Raw genomic sequence first — 23755 nt, 5'->3', positions numbered from 1 at the left:
AGGGAGAGGAATAGGCATTCGCTCCAGGTGAACTGGTAAGCAGCAGCTTACAGAGAGGGGTAAACAACAGCACTGTTGCTTAATGGCTGCACTCTGAAAAGAGTGCTGGCATGTCTTACCACTTTCATGGGAAAAAGACTTTATTCAGTGACAAATTAGCATATCAAAAGCCAGATTTAAATCAAGACATCAACAGTCAGCCACACAAATATTTAACTAAAGATACAATGCCTTTTATAAACTTGCAAAACAACAACCCAACAAAAGTTTTTTTGTAAAAGGGGAGGAGAAGATTGCACAGAAGCCCTTTTAAAAAACACTTTTGTTGGTTCTTCTGCAAGAAGGTTTGCATAAAGAAAATGTGTCAAAGCAAGGGCAAGTTTTGCTGATGGGAAGAGAACAGAAAGGGGTGGGAAAGGTGCAGAACCAAGGTCTATTCTGTCATTTATCTCAGCCTTTGCCCAAGCACTGGCTGGGAATGATGGGAGTTGTAGTCCAGAACATATGGGAGAGCCCAGGCTGCTTTAGCTACTTTGACAACTTTATGCCTGGGCCTCAGACCATCAGACCTTACTTTGTGTTCACAGTGGTTAATGGCATGAGCTATGAGTCCAATGTCTCCAGTTCAAATCTCAGCACACTGAAGAACTTGCAATGTGGCCATGGTATGGATCTCTCTCCATCCCCACATCCCACACACCTCTACAACATGATGATAATGATGTTACAGATTTGAGTTTAGGGGTGCAAAGGCACCCATAACTGCTAGAATTAGTGAATGTTAGAAATTAGTAAAATGGTAGGAGCCATTGAAGGGAAGATGCAAAGCAGTGCAAAAATACAGGCTAAGCTCTCTTTCCAGGCCAGGACAGAAGAAGCTGTTAAGCATGACAAAAGGCGTTGATGGCCCATCACAGCGAAATCCTTGAGACTGCATCAAAGGAGGTTGCCAATGTTATGCTGAGAGATGACATAGGTTACAAGAAAATGGTCATCTTTTAAAACTAGGCTTGGAATAGCAGGTAGGAGTGGGGTTAGCAGACAGAAGGGGGGAGTTGTCTGGCAAGGGCGTTCTGGGAAGGAAAAGCAGGAAATAGGTAGAACTCCATGCAGGGACTGAAGGGCAGACCATCTTGATGGGCTAGCTGAAGGCAGGCTGGGACGGAGACACAGAGATATACAGTAGTGGAATCCAAAGCTGCACTGCTGTGAGGAACAAGCCCCTTTTGAGACGTGAATGCTGTAAACGGTGCACTTCCTGCCTCAAAAGCTTCTGGTGCAAATATGTGTGGAATAAACCATATTTATTAAGAACTTCATTCCCAACAGAAACATAACCCTGGAATCTTGCTACTGCTTGGCAGAGACTGGGTATGGTGGGCAACTTTCGTAACAATATATTTAAATCCAATCTTGCATGGATATGTATGAAATACATATTACTGAGATATGTATGAAAGCATTAGATTCATGTTATTTATCTACCCTGGCATCGTATGCGGTGGATAGCTGCTCATGATGGGGAAGAATCTCTCAGGCAAGGCAAGGCTCAGGCCTAAGCAACCATCTCTCCAAACACCCATGACACAACTTCCTCTACTAGTGAAGACATCTGCTTCAAGTAGGATAGACTTCCCTGTTAGACAAGGCATATGCATGCTAATTACAAACCAAGGGAGTAGCTTAGGCAGGAAGGGAGGGGATGGGGGCAAGGTGGTCTAGTGGCTCCTAAACTTTGCTTTGAGGTCTGTTTCATGTAGCAGAGACAAACAGGGCTGTGGAATATACACCATCTCCTGAAATGTTCCCTGTTCCCCATGCAGACAGAAATGTTGAGATGGGAGAACATGAGAAGAGTCTTGCTCACGGAGTCAGACCAAAGGCCCATCTAATCCACCATCCAGTGATTACCCACCTGCTTAACCCCAGCATCATTCCCTCTTGGGATTTTTAAGATACTTCCAAAACACCAACAACAACAATGTTCGGTGCTCAACTTTTAATTGCATTTATAAAAATTTTATGGCACTTTTAAGCATGCACTCCTTCCTTACTGTCCATAAGTTATTCGGCAGTTATTTTCTTAATGTCATACATGTGTCTACAGTCAAAACAGGTGGGGGTTGGGCTGAGTTAAAATAAAAAGGGTGCCCATTGTTCCCTAATCTCTTTCAAGAATAGAATGACATCTGGCAACAAAACAAAGGTTTATCACAGCGTCACTGTTAGTCGCTGGTCAGAAGCTGTAATGTTATTGCACAAATCAGTTATGAACAGGAAAGCAGCCCACACTAAAACAGGCACTTTTGTCCTTATGCAAGCAGGGCCATGTTTTAAATAAGAAATGGGACTTTGCCACATGGTCCATCATCTAGATAAGAACAAGCTGCTCGATAAATACTTTGTTGTTGTTGTTTAGTCATTTAGTCGTGTCCGACTCTTCGTGACCCCATGGACCAGAGAACGCCAGGCACCTCTGTCCTCCACTGCCTCCCGCAGTTTGGTCAAACTCATGCTGGTAACCTCGAAAACACTATCCAACCATCTCGTCCTCTGCCGTCCCCTTCTCCTTGTGCCCTCCATCTTTCCCATCATCAGGGTCTTCTCCAGGGAGTCTTCTCTTCTCGTGAGGTGGCCAAAGTACTGGAGCCTCAGCTTCACAATCTGTCCTTCCAGTGAGCACTCAGGGTTGATTTCCTTCAGTATGGAGAGGTTTGATCTTCTTGCAGCCCATGGGACTCTCAAGAGTCTCGATAAATACTAGGTACTTGATAAATACTACCTGCTCTAACCAGAACCTGTTCATTCCTTATCTAACAAATGATAAAGGGACAGTTAAATGACCACTGGCATTTCAACAATATAATTGCCAGGTGGTGTATTAATAAAGTAGGGGGGAATGACCATCTACAAAAAGCGATGCCAAAACAGTACGTGGTAACATTAGTTTTCCTCTCATCATTACTTTGATTGTCATCTTTCTAGGGTTGTCATGAAGGTAGGTAATGAACAGTGGGAAGCAGGGAGTGTTTGGTTTTGGAGGATTCAGAACAGACACTCAAAAACCGAAGAGAAAGAGAAGCAGGTCCCTCTGCCAAATTTGAAGACCCTGTACCCTTTCACAAGAAGCATGGCCAAACACACGCATGCATGCGCGCACACACACACACTACCCTTTAATTAAACCTTTTTACTGTTTCACTCAAATAATTGTAAAAAAATAAAAAATAAAATTCAGGTCAACTGAAGTAGAGCCCAGTCTTTCAGTGGCCACTGAGGTCTAAAATACGATGCCACTGAAAGGCTTGTACTGCTCTTTAAAACCTTTTTTAAAAAAGAAGTAGTCTGGCAATTTAGGAGTATTTAAAATGAATACAATCTCTGTGGCCCAATATGCTAACAGTCACATTTTACCTTCTTTTTTATTACAAAACAATGTACAAAACTCCAATTTAAATCCCAGAACACATTAGTCTGAAGTACTATCATTATTCTAACAGCCAAAGAAAAAAGTGGCCTCTGGGTTAAAAACAGAAAAGGGAATTTTTCAACTTATTACCAGCTACAATGATTTCTCCAATCAAAATTCCACCTCCAGCAACACCTCTCTGAACATCCCTCATGATTCAAATGTAGACTTACAAAGTTATAAATCTTTGGAATCGGATGTAGAAAACAATTATGAGGGTGAACAAGTTGAACATAACCTTTCACATTGTGTTATAGCTGTGATGCCTTGATAAGCTTCCCAACCAATACTGTTTTCCAGCCCTAACACAAACCAGTGACATCCTGAACAGCAGAAGTAGCCATTTCAACAACAGAGATCTGGGGGATTTATGCAACCACTTCTGAAAGAGAAACATATTTTAATTTTCCCAGACAAAAGCTTGGAGAAAAGCAAGGCAGACATTGTCTATCCCCTAATATTAAGCTCTAACAGAAGGCAGCTTGTGCAGTGATACACAAGGCTATTTCTCAATGTGCTTAACTCCGCTACACATTTTATTTATAGGCCCTGAGACTTTCTGGCGTCTACCTTGTTTGCCTGGGCCAAAGTTCAACACACTTGTTTAAAACATGCTTTATTGAGGCCATGCACTGGAATAAGTGGAAGCTGAGCAACAACCTGCCAGCTACATGTTTTCTAGAGTATGTGACATTAAATCTGTATTTATGCTTATTGTCCTGAGCACTAACAGTACAATAGTGTATATACATAAGTTTTTATCCTGAGGGTGTACAATAATGCAAACACACACACCAGGTTCTGAATTTTGGCTTTGCCTGAATTGTACCCAGTCTTAACAAGAAAGATTCTACAGTGCCAGATTCAGGGTTTTGCAGAAACAGCAGTGTTTATACAACATTTAAATATATGTATGCAAATATATGTGTCAGGGAACTGACATCGGAGCCAGAAGTGGAGGCAGGGCTCCCAAGCGATGCCGGAGAAGGGCCAAGCAGGGAGAGAGGGGACTCAGCAGCTGGGGAAGGAAATCAGCGTAACACCAGGGATAAAGGGGGGTGGATGCAGGAATCGAAGAGAGGGCTCCAGGACTCTTCGCTGGAGACCAGCGGGGAGAGCACAGGTCCTCCGCTACCCACACCCACCCTGCACAGAAGACTTCCGTGCAGGGAAAGTAGGCGTAGACTTGGCGTCAAAGAACTTCTTTGCTGGAGCAAGTTCAAGAAACGCCCACTGACGGATTCTGCTAGCAACTGAACAGCCACAAAGTGAAGGGCTGTCCAGCCAGGAAAGGTTTAACCAGGCTACCTAGCCAGGAGTGGTGGCAACTTACGCACGAGCAACCCCATATAACCATTGCAGTATGTATATGCACTTTATCTATGCTTCTTTGCCCCAGAGATCCTAGGGCCAGACCCAGTTGCAACTTGAAAGCTGCACGACACCTAGTGAAACATAATGTAAAGAAGTCTGCTAGTTCCTTCCATGCTACAACTAAAGACTGTGACTCCATGCTTAAGATCCAGCCTGATTAATAGTTTTGGAGACCTCAAAAGCTTTTTTCCCTGTTCTGCACCATTTGGTTGGTCCAAATGGTATTGGTAGGGTGTGGAATCTGGATTTCCCCTCATAAATCAACAGCTTCATTTGCTTTTTATAACTACACATGTCTTTATATAATGTTTTTTACTCAGTGTTTACCAAGGAGCCTATTTGGAGTACATGTCAGTTGCATGGAAAAGCAAAAATACAGTTCTGCTCAAAAAAACGACGGTTGAAAAAGTTCTCAAGAATACAGGATGGTGTTACAGCCTTGATATCTTGAACTTCTTCAAATTTTCTGATGCATTTTCATCTCAATGTATCAAATAAATGGGATGTATCAAAATAGGTATTCAAAAAGTAGTTTAGGGTAAAATAAGTTTAGAAATGTGTCTACCAAGATTAAACACATATTTAAATTTATATTTTGTGATAAACTATGGACTTGGCTACACTGGTAAAGAAAAAATGATTTATATGTGTTGTATATGCGATAAAACATTGTGCCACCAGAGTCCCGTTTTTCTCTACCTGTTTTCCCTGTTTAAATTTACAACACATTTAACTCAAACACTTCTTTGATGTGCCTAGATCCAGGCTGTTAAACAGGAATTTTGTACAGTTTCTGTTTTTATTTTAGAGTCACATATTAATGCAGAAATGGAATGGATCAGAGCCATCAAAGGTGTCAGAACCACATCAGGAATGGTAAGCTCTGTTTTCATACCACAGTACATGTGTGGTACGGATCTCCCCCTCCCTTAAAATAGATATATTCCTGCATCCAAACTCTTTTGCTTAACAGAGGGGGCTTCAAACAGAATGATTTTCTAAGTACTTAAACTATGGAACAAAGGGTGAGAACTCTTTAATGAAATTCACAAGCCCCAAATCCACTCAGTTTTAGCCAAACGACACCTTTCCATAACTTTTTAAACATTAGATAAGGTGGCCAGCCCACCTCTGCTTCTCAAGGTAAAGTGGCTTACAGAAATAAAACCTTAAAAAAAACTTTTTAAAAAAATTACAAAAAGTGAGAATAAATGAGATTCACAATAGAAACAACATAATATTCCAACCTCCATCCAGCTAGCGCAAAGGCCAATCAAAGGAAATGAGTCTCTCCCAAAAGGCCTGAAGTGTATCTGCCTGTTGAAGCTCTACTGGGAAAGAGTTCCAAAGGCTCTGCAGAAAAGGCCCTCTCCCCCATGATACCCTACCTCACAGACCTAGGAGATAGACACACTGAGTGGGCCTCCAACTGGGATTTCAGAGTGTGGGTGGGATGGTTCAGCAGTAGGTGGCCTGTCGGATTACTTGGGCTCAGACTGGTTAGGACTTTAAAGGTTAAAAAGCAGCACTTTCAGTTGGACCGAAAAACATACTGGAAGCCAGAGTATCTGGTATAATACAGTGCTATTGAAGCTATACAGATTTCAATAGTTATCATATTAATTACATTGGGGTATGTGTGAAGAAAAGGTCCCTGTGAAACATAACCAAATTTATTTTATTTGTTTCTATGCCATCATGATCCCAATTACTTACAGATACTGGAGTGCAATTATATTATGGTATATTATACTATAATCAGATAATTATACTTCTAAGAATGGGGTTTTCCATGTTTCCTCCCATCGTATAATTTTCCCTATGAAACAAAATCTTATCGGTGATAAAAGGCACACAGCTCTTACCTCATTGCACTTGCTTATTCGCCTTGCCACAATGAGCTGAATCATTCCACGCTTGTTTCCCTCTGTGGACATGGACCTTCGCAGGGTTTCCATGGCATCTTGGTTCGTTTTGCCCAATAACGATTCTCCATTTACTGCTATTAGCTGATCATTCACTCGGAGTCTTCCATCCTGGCAAGGGAATAATGTTCACGTTAGGAAAAAATAAAGGACCTTTCCGGCATCTTTTAGCTAGGAAGAAAAATCTTAATCCTGAGGGTTTATGGTTAAGCGAACACAACTATAATGACTTTTGAAGAAATCACTACAGACATATCGCTCCCAATTATATACATATTTGAACTTCACATCATTATCATAATCTGTTTATGTAAACAGCATACTAAGTGAAATGTGCTTTTAATGTGCTTTCCTCCCTAATCCCCGAGCCATACTAGTTACAAGAAAATTATACAGCATTGTTAACATAGCTCCGCTGAACATTGGGACCTTCCTCTCGTCATCTTACAACATTCAATATTCTTTTTTTAAAAAAAAAATATTAAATTTTCCAACATACATTTATAGTATCCAATCTAAATTTATCACATATTTTCTCTTTTAGACTTCCTTCAACCTCTCTGACAATCATCCATTATTCAAATTTTTTAAATACGCATTTCCTAATTTTATATTGCATTTTATAAACCTTCACACACTTAGTTTTCATCAATACAATAGTCCTCTATCATTTACAGAACTTCTTAAAATCCCACTAGCGTTATTTGCTCATCACATACACATTTCAGATAGTCTGAAAATTTTCCCCAGTCTTCAATGAACTTTTGATCTCGTATATATCTGATCTTTCCTGTTAGTTTGTCCAGTTCAGCATACTCCATCAGTTTCATTCTCCATTCTTCGAGCGTCGGCAGTTACAACATTCAATATTCTTATGAGATGGTGGCATCGTGCATTTATATGTGAATAATCCCATCTATAACAGGTAGGTAGCCGTGTTGGTCTACCGTAGTCGAAACAAAATAAAAAAGAATTCCTTCCGGTAGTACCTTAGAGACCAACTAAGTTTGTTATTGGTATTGGTTATTTGTTATTGGCATGCACACGAAAGCTCGTACCAAAAACAAACCTAGTTGGTCTCTAAGGTGCTACTGGAAGTAATTCTTTTTTATTATTATTTAGAGTCTAAGGAGTATGTCATCACTTTTGGCTCTTCTGACCCTGGGGCCAGAAAAGGGAGAAAGAGAGCTTTCTCCCTGGCATCACTATGGACTTCTTTTCCAATTTGGTGTCTTCCATGGCTTGAAAGAAAATGCAATTCATGTGAGGAACGGCTGTGAGCATCTGCTTTGTATGCAGGAGGATCCAAGTTCAATCCTTGGCATCTCCAGGTAGGCCTGGGGATGTCTTCTGTCTGAAACTCTGGAGAGCTGCTGCCAATCAGTGTGGACAATACTGAGCCAGAAGGACCAATGGCCTAACTCCATATAAGGCAACACCATGTGTTCCTATAAGAGCAAAACTCTTGTTGGTCTCTGTAGTCTTGGCAAAAAGGAGAGGGTACTCACTTCGCTGCCATATGTCCGACTTGTATCATTCATTCCTACATCTTTCAGGTCTATTGTGTAACTAGCTGGGTGCTACAGGCAATCACCACTCTATGGTTTAAATAGATTGTGCTGCTAAATCTGCATGGTCAGGCAGAAGACCTCCAAGAATACTGAACCCAGGATTGTAGATGTTCCTCCTGATTGGGCCACAGGAGTCTAGGAAACTTGTTGAGGGGCAGGGCTGGTCGGCTGCAAAATCTCCAATTGATCACACCATTGTTCTGTTGAACATTTTATAAGTAGGCAGGTCTGGAGCTTTGCACATAAAAGAATAATGTTTTATTTTCTTTAATAGTGTTGGTCTACAGTAGTTGAAACTACGGTGATTGGTGATCAAGGTGTAAACTGTAGATGTTCCGTAGCAATAAAATATAATAAAATGATGAAATATACTTATGATTCAAAGGAAAAATAAAGAAAGAATTGGAAAACATGTTAAAGAAAATAAATAATGGAAAGTTACCAGGTCCTTTAAAAATGCTAATTATTTATCCACTTACCTTAGAAGCTGCTCCACCATTAATAATGGACTTGACAAAGATGCCCAGGTCTGCATGGTTCTCTTTTGACCGGTTACCTTTCACACTAACACCAAGCCCAGCTGATCCAGAATCATTAAGGGGAACTTCAAAGGTGAGGAATTCCCTGGTGCCATCAGGGGTAAGGACAAGATCTTCTTCTTCTGCTTTCTGTCAGGAAAAGATTAGCCATGGCATTATTTAAAAGCATTTCTTCTTTGTAATTATCTTCTAACTACAGCTATTAATTTTTCTTAAACATGTAAGAACTACAATACCATGAACATTCCTATTGAAATTCTTCTATGCAGAAATCTGTGATAATAGTGCAACACCTTCAAATAATAATTCATAGTAACAGCTGTTGTGCATGTGTGTGTGTGTGTGTGTGTGTGTGTGTGAGAGAGAGAGAGAGAGAGAGAGAGAGAGAGAATGAGAAAAAGGGAGAAAGAATGTGTGTATGCATTCTGAATTAATACAATACGATACTTTCTGAATTAATACAAATTTGAACCATTCCATTTCCAAACAGGAAATAATTATTGGTGGCATGAAAAACCAACACATTTTCTGTTGCAAGTTCATTTGCCCTTCCAAATAATGACATTTGAATATTTATGTATTCTGAGCAGCAAGAAGGATACAAACAGCAGGCAAATAGATAAATACCCATTAGTCATGTGCTCCATTTTTCTTTTGCAGTTGGGATTATTAATAATGTTCAAAGTAACATCATATAAAACATTACAGATGAGATCAGGTAACGGTAAGCCTCTTTGCTCTTGGGTGCCAGAAAAGTCATATGGGGCACAGCTGTGAATACTAAAAAAAAAATCTTCGACATTTCACATCTGTTCTACTTTCACACTCCTACCTTTGTTGCTCACAGTAAACTGCCTGACTCCAAATAAATAGCAATGATGGTGGCTTGCTGACATAAAAAGAGTGAGTGGTTGATGCTTAGTAGAAGTCAGAGATAGAAATAAAATACGTTGTTGTTGTTGTTTTTGCTAGATTAAAATTAAAACTATATCTTGCCATTTTGTGATTATAAATTTGCTTGGTCACTTGTGGTAACCATTTGCTTTAGGTATGCTGCTCTAACTACTGGAAGCTTCGTCTCCTGCTAGAAGATGGAGACAGAGTGTAGATTCAGACTTCATAATGTTACCAATATTTATTGAGTGTAGTGTGCCTTGTGGGAGATTTTTTCAGTCAAACCCAACCATGCACAACCATGCTAGTAAGTAGATGAAGGGATTAAGGACCACAAAGGAGTACATTTCTAGAGAAGCTGTAAAGGGGAGGGGTAATACCTCTGATGGGGGACATGTTGTGCTTTGTAGTTTGTCCAACTTTGGTCCCCACCCTCCACTCAGCTCTCACCTGTGGCTCCTAGAAACTGTCTGCATACAACAGTAGCCACACCCTAGGAACAGCTTCGACTGGCCAGTTAAACCAGGTGAGGATAACTTTTGGGTCTCAAACCCTTGGTGAGTTAGGGACCTCCCCCAAACACAAAGACAGGCTCTGGCAGATTGAGCAGACTAGACCAATAGTGGATCCAACGGTCAAGAAGGAGGATTCTGCGTGTGCTGTAGAGGGAAGTGATGGGCAAACAGGGCTTGTCAGACTGGGAAGGTAGCCCATCTAGCAGAAGGAAAACTCTGAACATAAACCTGTGCTGCCTTGTGGGATATCTTCAGGAGAATAAAGTAAACCCTACACAAATCCAGAGTGGAGTCCTAAGATAGTTGAATAGTTCCTTGTACACATCTTTCTGGCAACTCCTGAGGCCAAGCTGGTACCAAACATATTGTTCTGCTTTCCTCTGGACCACATCAGCAAGGCTGAGACAGGGGTCTTATTGTCTGAGTAGCCCAGGACCTCCATATACACAGCCCAGGCTTGCGCCCCAGGGAGGTCACTTTGGTGCTGCTAATGCAGAGGTTTGACATCACCTCTGGATGTGCACTCTATTGTCTCAAGACAGACAGATGCCAACAACAATACTGGGTCATTCAAAGATCTAACAACCTATATTTCCTATGTTTTGCAAATGCTGCATATATCTCTGTTTTAAACTCTGCTGTGGGCTTTAAGGGCTACTAAGTGAGTCAAGCCCCATGCACTTTTTGAATTCAGACAGTCAGTCATTTTTCTTTTGCAGTTTCCCACACATGTGGGACTTCAGAATTAACTAGTACTCCCCAGTTATTTCCCAATACATCTTTCTGGGGAGCAGAAGAAGAAATAGTACACTAAGAGTAGCAGCATCCACAATACTTAATGACAACAGCAAATCTCTAAAGAATAGAATAGTGATGGGGGCGGGGAACCTAATCTCAATTTGGAACTGAATCAGCACTTAAGAGTATAATCAAAGAACTCCCAACAAATATTCATTTCCCCTGCAAGTTGGATAAAACATGTCTGGCCACAAAGTCCTTCATTAACAATAAGTAGGTGCCCATAGTCCTAATGCAATTGTCATTCATACATCATAGAAGTTGTAACAGTTGTACTTCCTGGGTCAAGAACTAAAGTTTTCCAGCAATTTCTATCAGCTATTTGTGTATGCCAGTAAGCAATGATTTCCCAATGATGCGAGTATTTCCTGAGACAATCCAACCTTATGTGAATTCTCTCCATCCTTCACATCCCAGTTGAGTTACCACTGTTATCAAAGCTAATGTAAAACATGGCTAGCTTCAGGCAGTGTTATGAAACTAACTTCAAGCAGCAGTTAAAAATTAAGCATGGTAAGCATTAGCACTGGTGCAGATGTTATGCTGCACTATAGTTTACACTGACAGCAATGTTATTTGGGGGCAGAAGCCACTGGGAGAGCAAATGGCTTTTAGGTATAAAGTTCCAAGCTTAGTCCTTCATATTGCTAGTTAAGAAATTACCGTATCTCCAGAAGTAGGTCTGGGGAAGACTTCTGGTTGAGATAACTCCTCCAGGATAAATAAGCAGCACTGGGTTACATAGCATTAGCTGAACTTACTTTAATGGACTTCAGCATATGCTGGCTGGTGCAAATGGCAGCTGTGGTCCAAAACATCTGCATGGTACCAGGTAGCTGAAGGCTGCACTAGGTTAGTGCCTTACAGGTTATGCCCAACAGGCACAAACCACCACTTACGGTAATTACTGGCAGTATAAAATACTGAGACTGAATACTCCAAAACTTAAAGCAGACTCTTATTTTGAGAAGGAAGGAAACACTGACCATGTGAAACACAACAGTGTCACCAACATCCCATGATCATGAATTATGGCTTTAAAATGCAAGGGGAAATATGTAAAATGTGGCATTTAAAAACTGAAACTGAAAATATAACACAATCACTGACTAATTGCAATAACTTCCATTTGATCTTGATATGCTCCAAATTAACAGCTTCAGCACGTCAATCAAAATACCTCAACATTATTTTCATGATTAGATGATCCGCGAAAGAAATTTATTGCTTCGCATGTCCCCATCACCACAGAAATAAAACACCCAAGTCAATTTGTGTGCTGTAATCGTTGAACAACAAGGCTCAACTCCCTCAAGAGTTCTTGCATACCATGTCCAAAACAATTAGCAACTTCACAATGCTCTGTTCAGAGCTGCTGTACTGAAGAAAAGGTCACCTGAAATGACTTCAGTTGAATGAATGAAGCTGCTCAAGTATGTAATTTGCAATAAAAATGCAATGGGTGATAAACTACATAGGTGACTTCTTTGCCGCAAATTCAAACCTAGCATCGGTGAACAGTAAGTGACATGCCATCATTTGTTTCCAGAAATTTTGTAAACCCCCACCAGCTCACCTGAAATGAAGCCCAGGTATATTTTCAGCTCTTGTTAGCTTTGCCTCCTGTATGCCTTTATAGACAGGCCATTCTATGATCCTATGTGTACAACTCCAACTTTAAGAACACAGTCCTCTATTTGAAGAGATTTGAGAAGAGTCCTCTGCTTGATGGGGTTTGTCTATCTGAAGAGCTGTCCAGACAAAGTCTGGTTTAAAAATGAAGGGAGAGCAACAGGGGCCTTAAAGTTGCCTATCTGGGCATCTGACTAAGCAGGCACACAGGTCAGCGGCTCACAACCTTCCCCACTAAGGTGAAATGTACTGTATTTGTATTCAAAATATATACATTGTTTCTAAATTTGCATCTATAAACCTGTTAGCATATGCATATTTTATGCAAATCTGTGTCTTCTTTCTCTCCTTTTTTGTGATGTACAAGTGGCCACCCTAATCCATTCTCATTCTAATTCTGTCCATAGAAACAAGAAGCCAAGAAATGTACCCAAAATGGATATGGCACCTCCACTAGCTGAAGTTTGGAACACAAATAGGCGAAGACACAGTAATTTCTAAAGAGGAGGGAACTGAAAATTGTGTTCTTTGCTTTGCAAAGAAGAACTGGCAGCCAGTATTTCCAAATGTTAGTTGATGACAGAACATAAAGGACCAGCCATAAATTTTGGGATGTGAAGATTAAAAAGCCATTATGAGAGAGTCACACAACAGATTTTCTATTACAAGTTAAAAGTTTCTACAGTAATCTCAGTGCAGAATTGCACATGGTTCCCAGTCAGGTGACTGAAAGTATTGGCTTCACAGCCCCAATGTGCTCAGCAAACACATCCTTACTCTTGTTCTGATGCATGATGATGGAGCAGCCCAATGTGCAACGCTCTCATTCCCAAAACTAAATTCCATCAGAATCTTGAAATGATTGCAAAGCCACCTTGCAACAGGCTAAAAGTATTGGGGATCTGAAACCAGTAACAGCTGTCTGTCACTTATCACACTCCAAGTAAAGCGAATATGAAGCTGCACAGATTCACCCTGCCCCTGAAACCCTTCTTGGAAAATGGACATTTTGAATTTTTGTTGTTGTTTTTTAGGGGGGGAGAACATGCAATAGTACTAGATGTGCAGGCACATAGAGAAGGAACATTAAAGACAGAGAGCATTCCACTCAGCGTTAACATTTGTTGGAAGAAAAAGGAGAAGGGAAAAACAAAACGAAAGTGAAGTGAGTAGTTGATTCATGGAACACACAGAAAAGAGTCCATGCAAGTTATGGTATTACCGTATTTTTCGCCCTATAGGACGCACCGGCCCATAGGACGCACCTAGTTTTCAGGGGGGGAAATCAAGGAAAAAAATATGATTTCCCCCCCGCAGCTCTGGGAGCAGCGGACAGGCTGCACGCAGCCTGTGCGCTACTCCAAGACCTTCTTCCTGCTTTTGTGGGAGGTGGCGGAATTCCCCCACCTCCCGCAAAAGCCCACAGGAGCCGCGCGTGACTCCTGCGGGCTTTTCGACCAGGAGGGAGAAGGGACTGAAACGGCCAGTCAGTCCCTTCTCCCTCCTTGGGGAAAAGCCCCCAAGAGCGGCACGCTCTTTAAAGGCTGCGCGGCTCCTACGGGCTTTTCTAGGAGGTGGGGGAATTCCCCCACCTCCTAGAAAAGCCAGCAGAAGCTACACAGCCACTTTAAAGAGCGCAGGGCTTTTGCCTGCTTTTGCGGGAGGTGGGGGAATTCCCCCATCTCCCGCAAAAGCCCACAGGAGGGAGAAGGGACGGACTCCGCCAGTCTGTCCCTTCTCCCTCCTTGGGGAAAAGCCCCCAAGAGCTGCGTGCTCTTTAAAGGCTGCACGGCTCTTGCCGGCTTTTCTGCGAGGTGGGGGAATTCCCCCACCTCCTAGAAAAGCCAGCAAAGCCTTGCAGCCCCTTTAAAGAGCGCCCAGCTTTTGCCTGCTTTTGCGGGAGGTGGGGGAATTCCCCCATCTCCCGCAAAAGCCCACAGGAGGGAGAAGGGACGGACTCCGCCAGTCCATCCCTTCTCCCTCCTTGGGGAAAAGCCTGCTTTCTACCACCGCCAGCCTCCAAGCCGGGTTGGAGAGTAGCAGGAAGGCTTCGCGCGCCTTCCCACTGCCCCCCATCCTCTGGGGCTGGCGATGGGGGAAGCGCTGCTTTCCCCACCGCCAGCCTCCAAGCCGGGTTGGAGAGTAGCAGGAAGGCTTCGCGCGCCTTCCCACTGCCCCCCATTCTCTGGGGCTGGCGATGGGGGAAGCGCTGCTTTCCCCACCGCCAGCCTCCAAGCCGGGTTGGAGAGTAGCAGGAAGGCTTCGCGCGCCTTCCCACTGCCCCCCATCCTCTGGGGCTGGCGATGGGGGAAGCGCTGCTTTCCCCACCGCCAGCCTCCAAGCCGGGTTGGAGAGTAGCAGGAAGGCTTCGCGCGCCTTCCCACTGCCCCCCATTCTCTGGGGCTGGCGATGGGGGAAGCGCTGCTTTCCCCACCGCCAGCCTCCAAGCCGGGTTGGAGAGTAGCAGGAAGGCTTCGCGCGCCTTCCCACTGCCCCCCATCCTCTGGGGCTGGCGATGGGGGAAGCGCTGCTTTCCCCACCGCCAGCCTCCAAGCCGGGTTGGAGAGTAGCAGGAAGGCTTCGCGCGCCTTCCCACTGCCCCCCATCCTCTGGGGCTGGCGATGGGGGAAGCGCTGCTTTCCCCCACCGCTAGCTTCAAAGAGCAGACTCTCCTGGCTTCAGCAGAAGCAACGCGAAGCCTCTGGAGCGCAGGCTTCGGAGGCTTCGCGTTGCTATCGCTGAAGCCAAGGAGCCTGCATTCGCCCCATAAGACGCACACACATTTCCCCTTCATTTTTGGAGCTGGAAAAGTGCGTCTTATAGGGCGAAAAATATGGTAGTTTGATCTTACCAGAATACTTTTCAGGTTAAAAGAAAAGCAAATAACACTATCAGAAAATATATAGTGTTCATATCTGTATTCCTGATTATGTTAAGATAGATAGACGAGGCTGACTGTATTTGGCCACAAAGAAGGGATATGTACAGAAAGAAAAATGATGGAAAGGTAGTTTGGAGGAGATACTAGGGCAAAAATATGAATGTTGGGAAAATAGCAGTCAGTTTGAGAGGGGTTTATTTTTTTGAGGGGAGTGTAATGCAGCTAACTCTTCACAGTTACTATAGACCTTGATGGAGAAACAATGACCACAGACTGAATAAGAGATCAATTTCTGAATGGAGAGGAAAAGAAACATCGGGTGCTTCCAGATTGTCACTATTTTCAGGTGGGGTTCAATGACATAACTGCAAAATCACATTGCATAATTATAGTTGCACAACATATCCACTTCCCCAAAAGACTGGACTTTTATGTTAAGTGATGGAAAAAGCCAATGCAAAGTACAGAATAACACATGCTTACACATAGTGCTGTCTACCCTCACTACACACACAGAATGCTCATTAAATAGCCAATGTTGTTTACCTCCCTTCAAACAAATCAAGAAGAATGTTCAATTGACAGGAAGCACCAAGGTGTAAAATAAGACAGGCCAAAGGGATTTGTAAAAAATCATGAAGGAAGAGAGACCAAAATTATGAAAGAACTTAAGGATATTGTACATCTAAGGGAAAGGAAAGTAAGGCAAGGCCAGATAGAAAACTGTAGATAAGGGGCGCATGTTTGGACAGCAGCAATTAGTAACAGTCAGGAAATAAACTGAAGGAGCATAAATTAAGCAGAAATGAAGGACCCGAATGCTGTTGATATTTTTTTAAAAAAAAATCAAGCTAACCAAACTCATGAAAAAATTGCTGACTGTGGTATGGTGCCTATCTTTAAGTAAAGGACACCTGATTAGAAAGTGTATATGATAAAGTGAAATAAAAAATGAATTGCATGGAAACACAAAGAAATGGGACACATAGATAAGAAGTTACAAAAGAATTGAAAAATAAAAGCAGGAGACTAAACCAAAGCCAAAAGTAAATGGGTGTGTGCATTTAGCTCAGGTTAAGTTATCAAAAATTAGGAGCAGTCCAAATTGGGGCAGCAGAAACAAGATTGTGCATGTAGAATCTGAACTCCCTACCCCAGACAGATGTGTCTAGCATCTCTGTTGTATAGCTTTTCTCATATGTTGAACACGTACCTCCTTACCCTGGCATTTGACAGTTAAGGTATTTTGCTTTGTAGGACCCACTTATCTAGCCAACTTTTTAATGTTCCAAACAGTTCTATTTTGTTGTTGTTATAAGATTGTAGTAAAATATTTCCAATAACTAAACACACAGAGATTTGGAACTTTCCTGTGAAATCTATACCCAAAACACTGTATCAGAAAGGCAAAGAGAATGTATAGTACAAGTACTCAAAAGATTTTCACCTTTTTTTCCCCTAGCTGGACTCATGTGACTTATTTGTTATGTCGCTACCTTATTCTTTTACCTAGCTGGCCCCAGGCTGTGCTCAAAGCTAGACCAGCAGTGGAACTGTGTCACATTCAGACTATTCTCTGGGCAGAAAATTAATAGGTGAAGTTTTCCCCACCATTGCACCTGCATGCTGAGGTTATTATGGTCCAAGTGTGTTGTTATAAGGACGTGTTAAAGATTGGCCTCTCCGTCTAGCAGTGAGCTGCAGACTTTGTTTCTTATATTCTGAGTAAATCTTTGATGGCCTAGTGTAACTCAGATAGGTACAAAGATGAAGCGTTTGTAATTGCACATTTATTTGAATATAACTGAGTAAAGCAATTTGTAGGTTAAATAGCAGGTGAATAATGAAATTAATAATAATAATAATAATAATAATAATAATAATAATAATAATAATATCTAACCTCCCATTTAAACTATTGAAGCATGTTGTACTTAGAGCTTCCTTTGAAATTGATCCAGCAACTCTGACTGGAACAAAATAGGGCTGCAAGATTACTCATTGGGACTGAGCATCTCAAACACCAGTTCTTTATCAGCTACATTCTTTATCAGGAGCATTACTGGTGCTTTATTTGAAGGCCATTGGGATCTGGTTACCCGAAATATGCTTTGTGTTGGGGTGGGGAACTTCTGGTTCTCCAGATGCTGCTGAACTGTCCCATCATCCCTAACAATTCACCATGCTTACTGGGGTCAGCCAAACTCATTCCTTCACGGTTTCACATTTAACTTCTTTCTGGGTACAGCTACTGAAAACTTCTTTCTGGGTACAGCTACTGAAAACTACTAAACTTAAGTAATTCAACCTCAAACACTGGGGAACTAACGCAATTTGCTCACTGAGCCAGTTTCTGTTTTTCTTTAGTAGATCAAAACATTCTGCCCAAAGAGCCTCATGGGCAAACTGTGATCATAGTTTTGATTTAGTTGGTGCTACCACGAGTGCCCACTGCATAACTAGAAAACCATATACAGCTGATCACAGCTACAAAGAAGACTCATTGCTCTCTTCTCTTCAGCTATTCCCAAGTGAAATATTCTAATTTCTGCCACATGTTAGGGTAAACATTAATTAATCTTATTTGCACATATAGACGGAGGCTCATTATTCTTATTAGCTAAGTTAATATGTCACATCTGGCAAAGGCTCTACATTAGTACAAATCTAACAGTAGCTGCAGAATTTCAGAAACTATATGCGGAGGCTTGTTTGAGATTCCATGGTAGACTGGGAGAGTCTGTTTTAGTTTTAATCTTATCACTGAGACACTATTTAATATGCTAGAGCAGCATCCAAATTAAAGGCCTGAAACCCTTCTCTGTTACAGCTCCCATCTTAGTAGCATCTGCATATTGTACAAAAAGCTTGCAAATTACATGGGGCTTACATTCCAGGGACTGCGCCTAAAGCAAAAATCGTGTATAGTCAAAACACAATGGCCAGTAGGGTTGCCAAAGTCTTTTTCCCCAGATGCCTGTCCCCTTCCCCCATTTTATTAATTTATTTTTAATTTGCTAAGTGTGTAAAGTCAAATGCACATAACTTAAATGTGTGTAAATTGTGGGCCTACTGTATTGCACTCAGGTGGGATGGAATGCAACCATCATCCCATTTGCTTAGTGAACAAAGCTGTGAGAATGTTTCCACAACAGCTTCCACAAAGAAAGAGATAACTGTCTTATCAATAGAAGTAGATCAAGATTTCAGATTAAGGAGGTTCGAAGAGATAAAAGGACTAGTAACCGATTGGCTGCAATATCACCAGCTTAATGAAGTATTTAAGTCAGTTAAAAAGAAAGGTTATTCAAATAAAACCCTTCAATCTGAAGAAGAGTTGCTAGAAAATAAAAACAAATTAATTTCTAAAATGCATAAACTCCTACTTGATTGGCAAATGAAAGATGAGCAGGTCAAATCAGTGATGATACACTGGACGAGGGATTTTGGTTATAATATTGAGTTAGGAGCATGGGAGAGATTGTGGAATATAGATCTGGAATACACAGTATGTTATACTTCAAAAGAAAACTATATGAAAATGATGTACCACTGGTATTTTACTCCTAGTAAATTAGCTAAAATGTGTGAATCAAATTCTAATATGTGCTGGAAATGTAAAGAGATAGAGGGCACATATAATCATATATGGCGGTCATGCAAGCTGGTACAGTAGTACATTGGGTTACAGACGCTTCAAGTTACAGATGATTCAGGTTACAGACTCCGCTAACCCAGAAATAGTACCTAGGGTTAAGAACTTTGCTTCAGAAAGAGAACAGAAATTGTGAGGCAGCACCGCGGCGGCAGCAGGAGGCCCCATTAGCTAAAGTGGTACCTCAGGTTAAGAATAGTTTCAGGTTAAGAATTAAGGTCTTATCTTAACCCAAGGTACCACTGTAAAAGCTTTCGGGGAAATGATATATAACGAGTTGAAAAAAATGTTGAAAATAACCATTCCGAAGAAACCAGAAACTTTTCTTTTAGGAATTTTAGGTACAGATATCCTGAAGGACCTGAAGAAATTGTTTATGTACATGACCACAGCTGCCCGAATATTGATGGCCCAGAGATTGAAAGAAAATACAGTTTCAACCAAGGAAGAGTAGCAGATAAAATTAATGAAATATGCTGAAGTGGCAAAACTTACAAGAAGAATTAGGAGCCAGGAAGAGTCAAATCTGAATAAAGAATGGGGGAAGTACACAATGTTTTTTGAAAAATTATTGTAAACAACTACATTCATTAGCAGGTTTAACAGGAAACTTGTAGTAAAAATTTGAACTCTGGATTGATTAAGGACTTATAATATAATTGGAGTTCGTGATGAGATGCAGAATGCAAATATATAAGGATACACAAAAGGGGGCACTCAAAGGGGATATGATGTCTGCATTTTGTTTCTTTTTTGATGTTATTGCTTGTAAAATTAAAAATGCAAAAATAAAATAAATTTAAAAAGAGATAACTGTCAGTTTTAGATGGTATTAATACTATACTCAGGTCTTATGGACTGGGGTAGTTTTGTGGAGCAGGCTGAGGTCCAAGGAACCTAAAAGAGATAGTTACCAAATAGTAAGATGGCTGAAGTAATAGTACAGAGGAAGAAAATAACTGGCAGCAGTGGCGTAGCAAATTCAACAATGAATGCAATTTTGATAGCCCAAGAATGTGTAATTTCAGCCATAGCAGCAGGCAGCAACTAGCAGGCTGCTTAGCACAAGAGGAAGCATTGCCTGTGGCCCACAGGTTACCGACCTCTGGTCTAGACCAGGGGTGTCCAACTAGACTGTGATCTATTCCCGCTAAAAAACCACAAAAAACTGGCAGTGATCTACCCCAAAGTTGTTGAGCTTTTTTTTTGGGGGGGGAGACCCCAAAAACTTTGGGCAATCAACCAGGATCATGCAATCGGAACAGGATCAACCAGGGGCGCCCCACGATCGACCTTTAATTAAAGATAACAAGAGGAACTTGTTACAGATAGGTAGCCGTGTTGGTCTGCCATAGTCAAAACAAAAAAAATTCCTTCCAGTAGCACCTTAAAGACCAACTAAGTCAGTTCTTGGTATGAGCTTTCGTGTGCATGCACACTTCTTCAGATCTGAAGAAGTGTGCATGCACACGAAAGCTCATACCAAGAACTGACTTAGTTGGTCTTTAAGGTGCAAGAGGAACTTGAGAAGTTTTGACTTTTGTTGTCACCTAGCAACAAAAGGGGCAACAAAGACCAAGATATAGCGAAGAGAAGGCTTAGGAGGCAGGCAAACTTCACATATAAGCTCATTAGTATAGGGTATCATTACCTCTTTTTGTGATGCTATGGTAGTGATTTTGTACTGGCACCCACAGAACTTTTATCAAGATATGAGTGCTAGTATCTCTCGCTCTCTCTTTTTTAACCCAAAAAGCATTGTCTGGTAATAAGCCACACTGAACACAATTGGTTTCATGTTTGTAAATATTAAAACTAAGTTTGGAACTAGCACGTACATTCAACCATCATGGACAAAGTAAAGGTAAAGGGACCCCTGACCATTAGGTCCAGTCTGTTGAATGGTTTCTTTAAATGTAAAGGTTCATCATTGTTCCACCCGATGTGTGTGTCTTTAAGGGGCCAGAGCAAGGGCCAGAGCAAAATAACGAGACCCAGCTTTACAGCTGTGAAACATAGCAGGTGCTGCTGAGTTGTATTGATTAAGCTGTGTCAGCAATTGGGTGTAGTATATAAGGAGCAGCACCTAGCTCTCCCATTATCCTGGGGGATGGGTTGGTGGTTGGGTCATGTTTGTTTGTTGATGTATTTAGTGTAAAAGGAGTTTTTGTTTTTGTTATTAAAACCTTGTTTAAGTTATTTTTGAGTCCCTTTTTAATGCATGGTCTCCCCAGCAAGCTCTCTGCAGCGCTAAAGTAAAGGTAAAGGTACCCCTGCCCGTACGGGCCAGTCTTGACAGACTCTGGGGTTGTGCGCCCATCTCACTCAAGAGGCCAGGGGCCAGCGCTGTCCAGAGACACTTCCGGGTCACGTGGCCAATGTGACATCGCTGCTCTGGCGAGCCAGAGCCGCACACGGAAACGCCGTTTAACCTTCCCGCTGGTAAGCGGTCCCTATTTATCTACTTGCACCCGGAGGTGCTTTCGAACTGCTAGGTTGGCAGGCGCTGGGACCGAGCAGCGGGAGCGCACCCCACCGCAGGGATTCGAACCGCCGACCTTTCGATCGGCAAGTCCTAGGCGCTGAGGCTTTAACCCACAGCGCCACCTGCGTCCCCCTCTGCAGCGCTACTAAACTGCAAATAGCCAACACAGTCGTGGCCGAATCTGGGGTTGCGGCGCTCATCTCACTTTATTGGCCGAAGGAGCCAGTGTTTGTCCGCAGACAGCTTCCGGGTCATGTGGCCAGCATGACTAAGCCGCTTCTGGCGAACCAGAGCAGCACACGGAAACACCGTTTACCTTCCCGCTGGAGCGGTACCTATTTATCTACTTGCACTTTGACATGCTTTCGAACTGCTAGGTTGGCAGGAGCAGGGACTGAGCAACAGGAGCTCACCCCGTCGCGGGGATTTGAACCGCCAAACCAAGTACAAATTTATGAAACAGCTTAACTTTGCACATCAAGATACATATATTTCATAAACTGATATGGAATAACCACCAGTAAAGGACACCACCAAAATTCAACAGATTAATTTCCAACATCCATAGAGATTTAAATTAGGCAGAGAAAGAGATTGTGTGTTAGAAAAAACGATTCCCTATGGATTATTGCTTTAGCTCCAGGCATTATTATTCCCAATAAACCATTTAGAAACAGCTTGCCTACTCTGGTAAAATAAACTAAACACAGCAGTACCCTGGGGTGGATTGCATATTCTCTCTCCCTCTCCCTCTCTTAATTTTTTTTTCTTCCGATTGCATCTTTATTAAAAATGTAATCTGAAACCATTCAAAACGGCCCCCAAATGGATATGAAACCAAAGGCAATCACCCTTATGTTTAACGTGACCAGTCTCACATTATTGGAAGACAAAAGGCTGCATTTTTCTTTATCTCACTAAAAGTCACAATAAATAATAAGCAGTGTTCACAATACTCCCAATCAATGCAGAGAATAATACTGTCAACCTCATCAGTATCAAACCTCTACCCATCTGCTAATAAGAATTCCTCTCCAAATGATACAATCATATACTAGGGAAAGTATTTATCAAAGTCCCAACCGTTTATACAGTGTTTGCAAGTGGGTATCTTTCACAAAACTCTTTGGCTTAGTAAGCAAAATAAATCACTTTGTGCTAAAGTACAAATTCCAGGATCCTAACCAATTGAGACACATGAATTTCAGTCAGTCACTGTCAACTCTTTGATCTTTGGTGACCGTTCTCCACATTTATTTGCCTGAGCAACTTCGACTCCTCTGCCATAAAATGATTCTGGGGCATGTTTTAGGTTAATTCGTATGACATGCTGGCGAGTCCTGTTGAACCTCATCATTGGTCATGCAGGTTACCCTAGAACATATCCAATTGCTATCCAATTGCCTGCAGCCTGAGCACTGCCGGAAAAAAATCAGTAGAGATAGGAAAGTTATTAAGAGGAAAGTCATCATCCTATTGAGGAGCCCCTAATTCCCCCCCCCCAAAAAAAATACTCAAGTTTCCTTAGAATCCTATTTTTTTAAAAAAAAAAACTGGTTGAGGTTTAATAATATCTTCTACCTTAAGCAGCCTTGTCCAGTCATATATTGTTGGACTACAACCCCCATCATCCCCGACAACAGGCCAGGCTGGCTGGGGAAGATGGGTTTTGTAGTCCAACATCTGGGGCTCTACATCTGGGGAAAGTTGCTCCAAAGGGATTTCCTATGCCCTAGATTTGGTGCTGGTCACAGCCTTAGGACTATTAAGATGAAATTGGACAAATTCATGGAGTACAGGTCTACCAATGTGTGTAAGTCATGATACCTAAACAGGACCAGTAGGTTCAGAGATTGCATTCCTCTAGATACCAGTAGCTTGGGGTGTGTAAAGGAAGCTAAACAAGAGGGTAGGACTGTTGCCTTCATGTGCTGTTGTGAGCTTTATGGAAGCACTTAGCTAGGAAGTCTCTACTAGAAACAGGACAGTAGACTAGACAGAGCCCTGATTTTATGTT

General features: G+C 41.9%; 1 protein-coding gene across 6 annotated transcripts in view; it reads right to left on the bottom strand.

The window, feature by feature from the left end:
• Positions 1-23755, bottom strand: part of PARD3 (par-3 family cell polarity regulator) — a 563676-nt gene that overhangs the window by 177779 nt on the left and 362142 nt on the right. For all 6 annotated transcript variants that reach the window (XM_083704625.1, XM_083704626.1, XM_083704622.1 and 3 more), the window contains 2 exons: positions 8819-9007; positions 6709-6879 (listed from right to left, as the gene is read on the bottom strand). In XM_083704625.1, the coding sequence (XP_083560751.1) occupies positions 6709-6879; positions 8819-9007 (360 nt within the window). The remainder of the gene's footprint in view (positions 1-6708; positions 6880-8818; positions 9008-23755) is intronic.

This window comes from Podarcis gaigeae (genome assembly GCF_964106915.1).
Source record: "Podarcis gaigeae genome assembly, chromosome: 12".
Classification (NCBI taxonomy): Eukaryota; Metazoa; Chordata; class Lepidosauria; order Squamata; family Lacertidae; genus Podarcis; species Podarcis gaigeae.
This window is presented reverse-complemented; position numbering and strand designations above follow the sequence as displayed.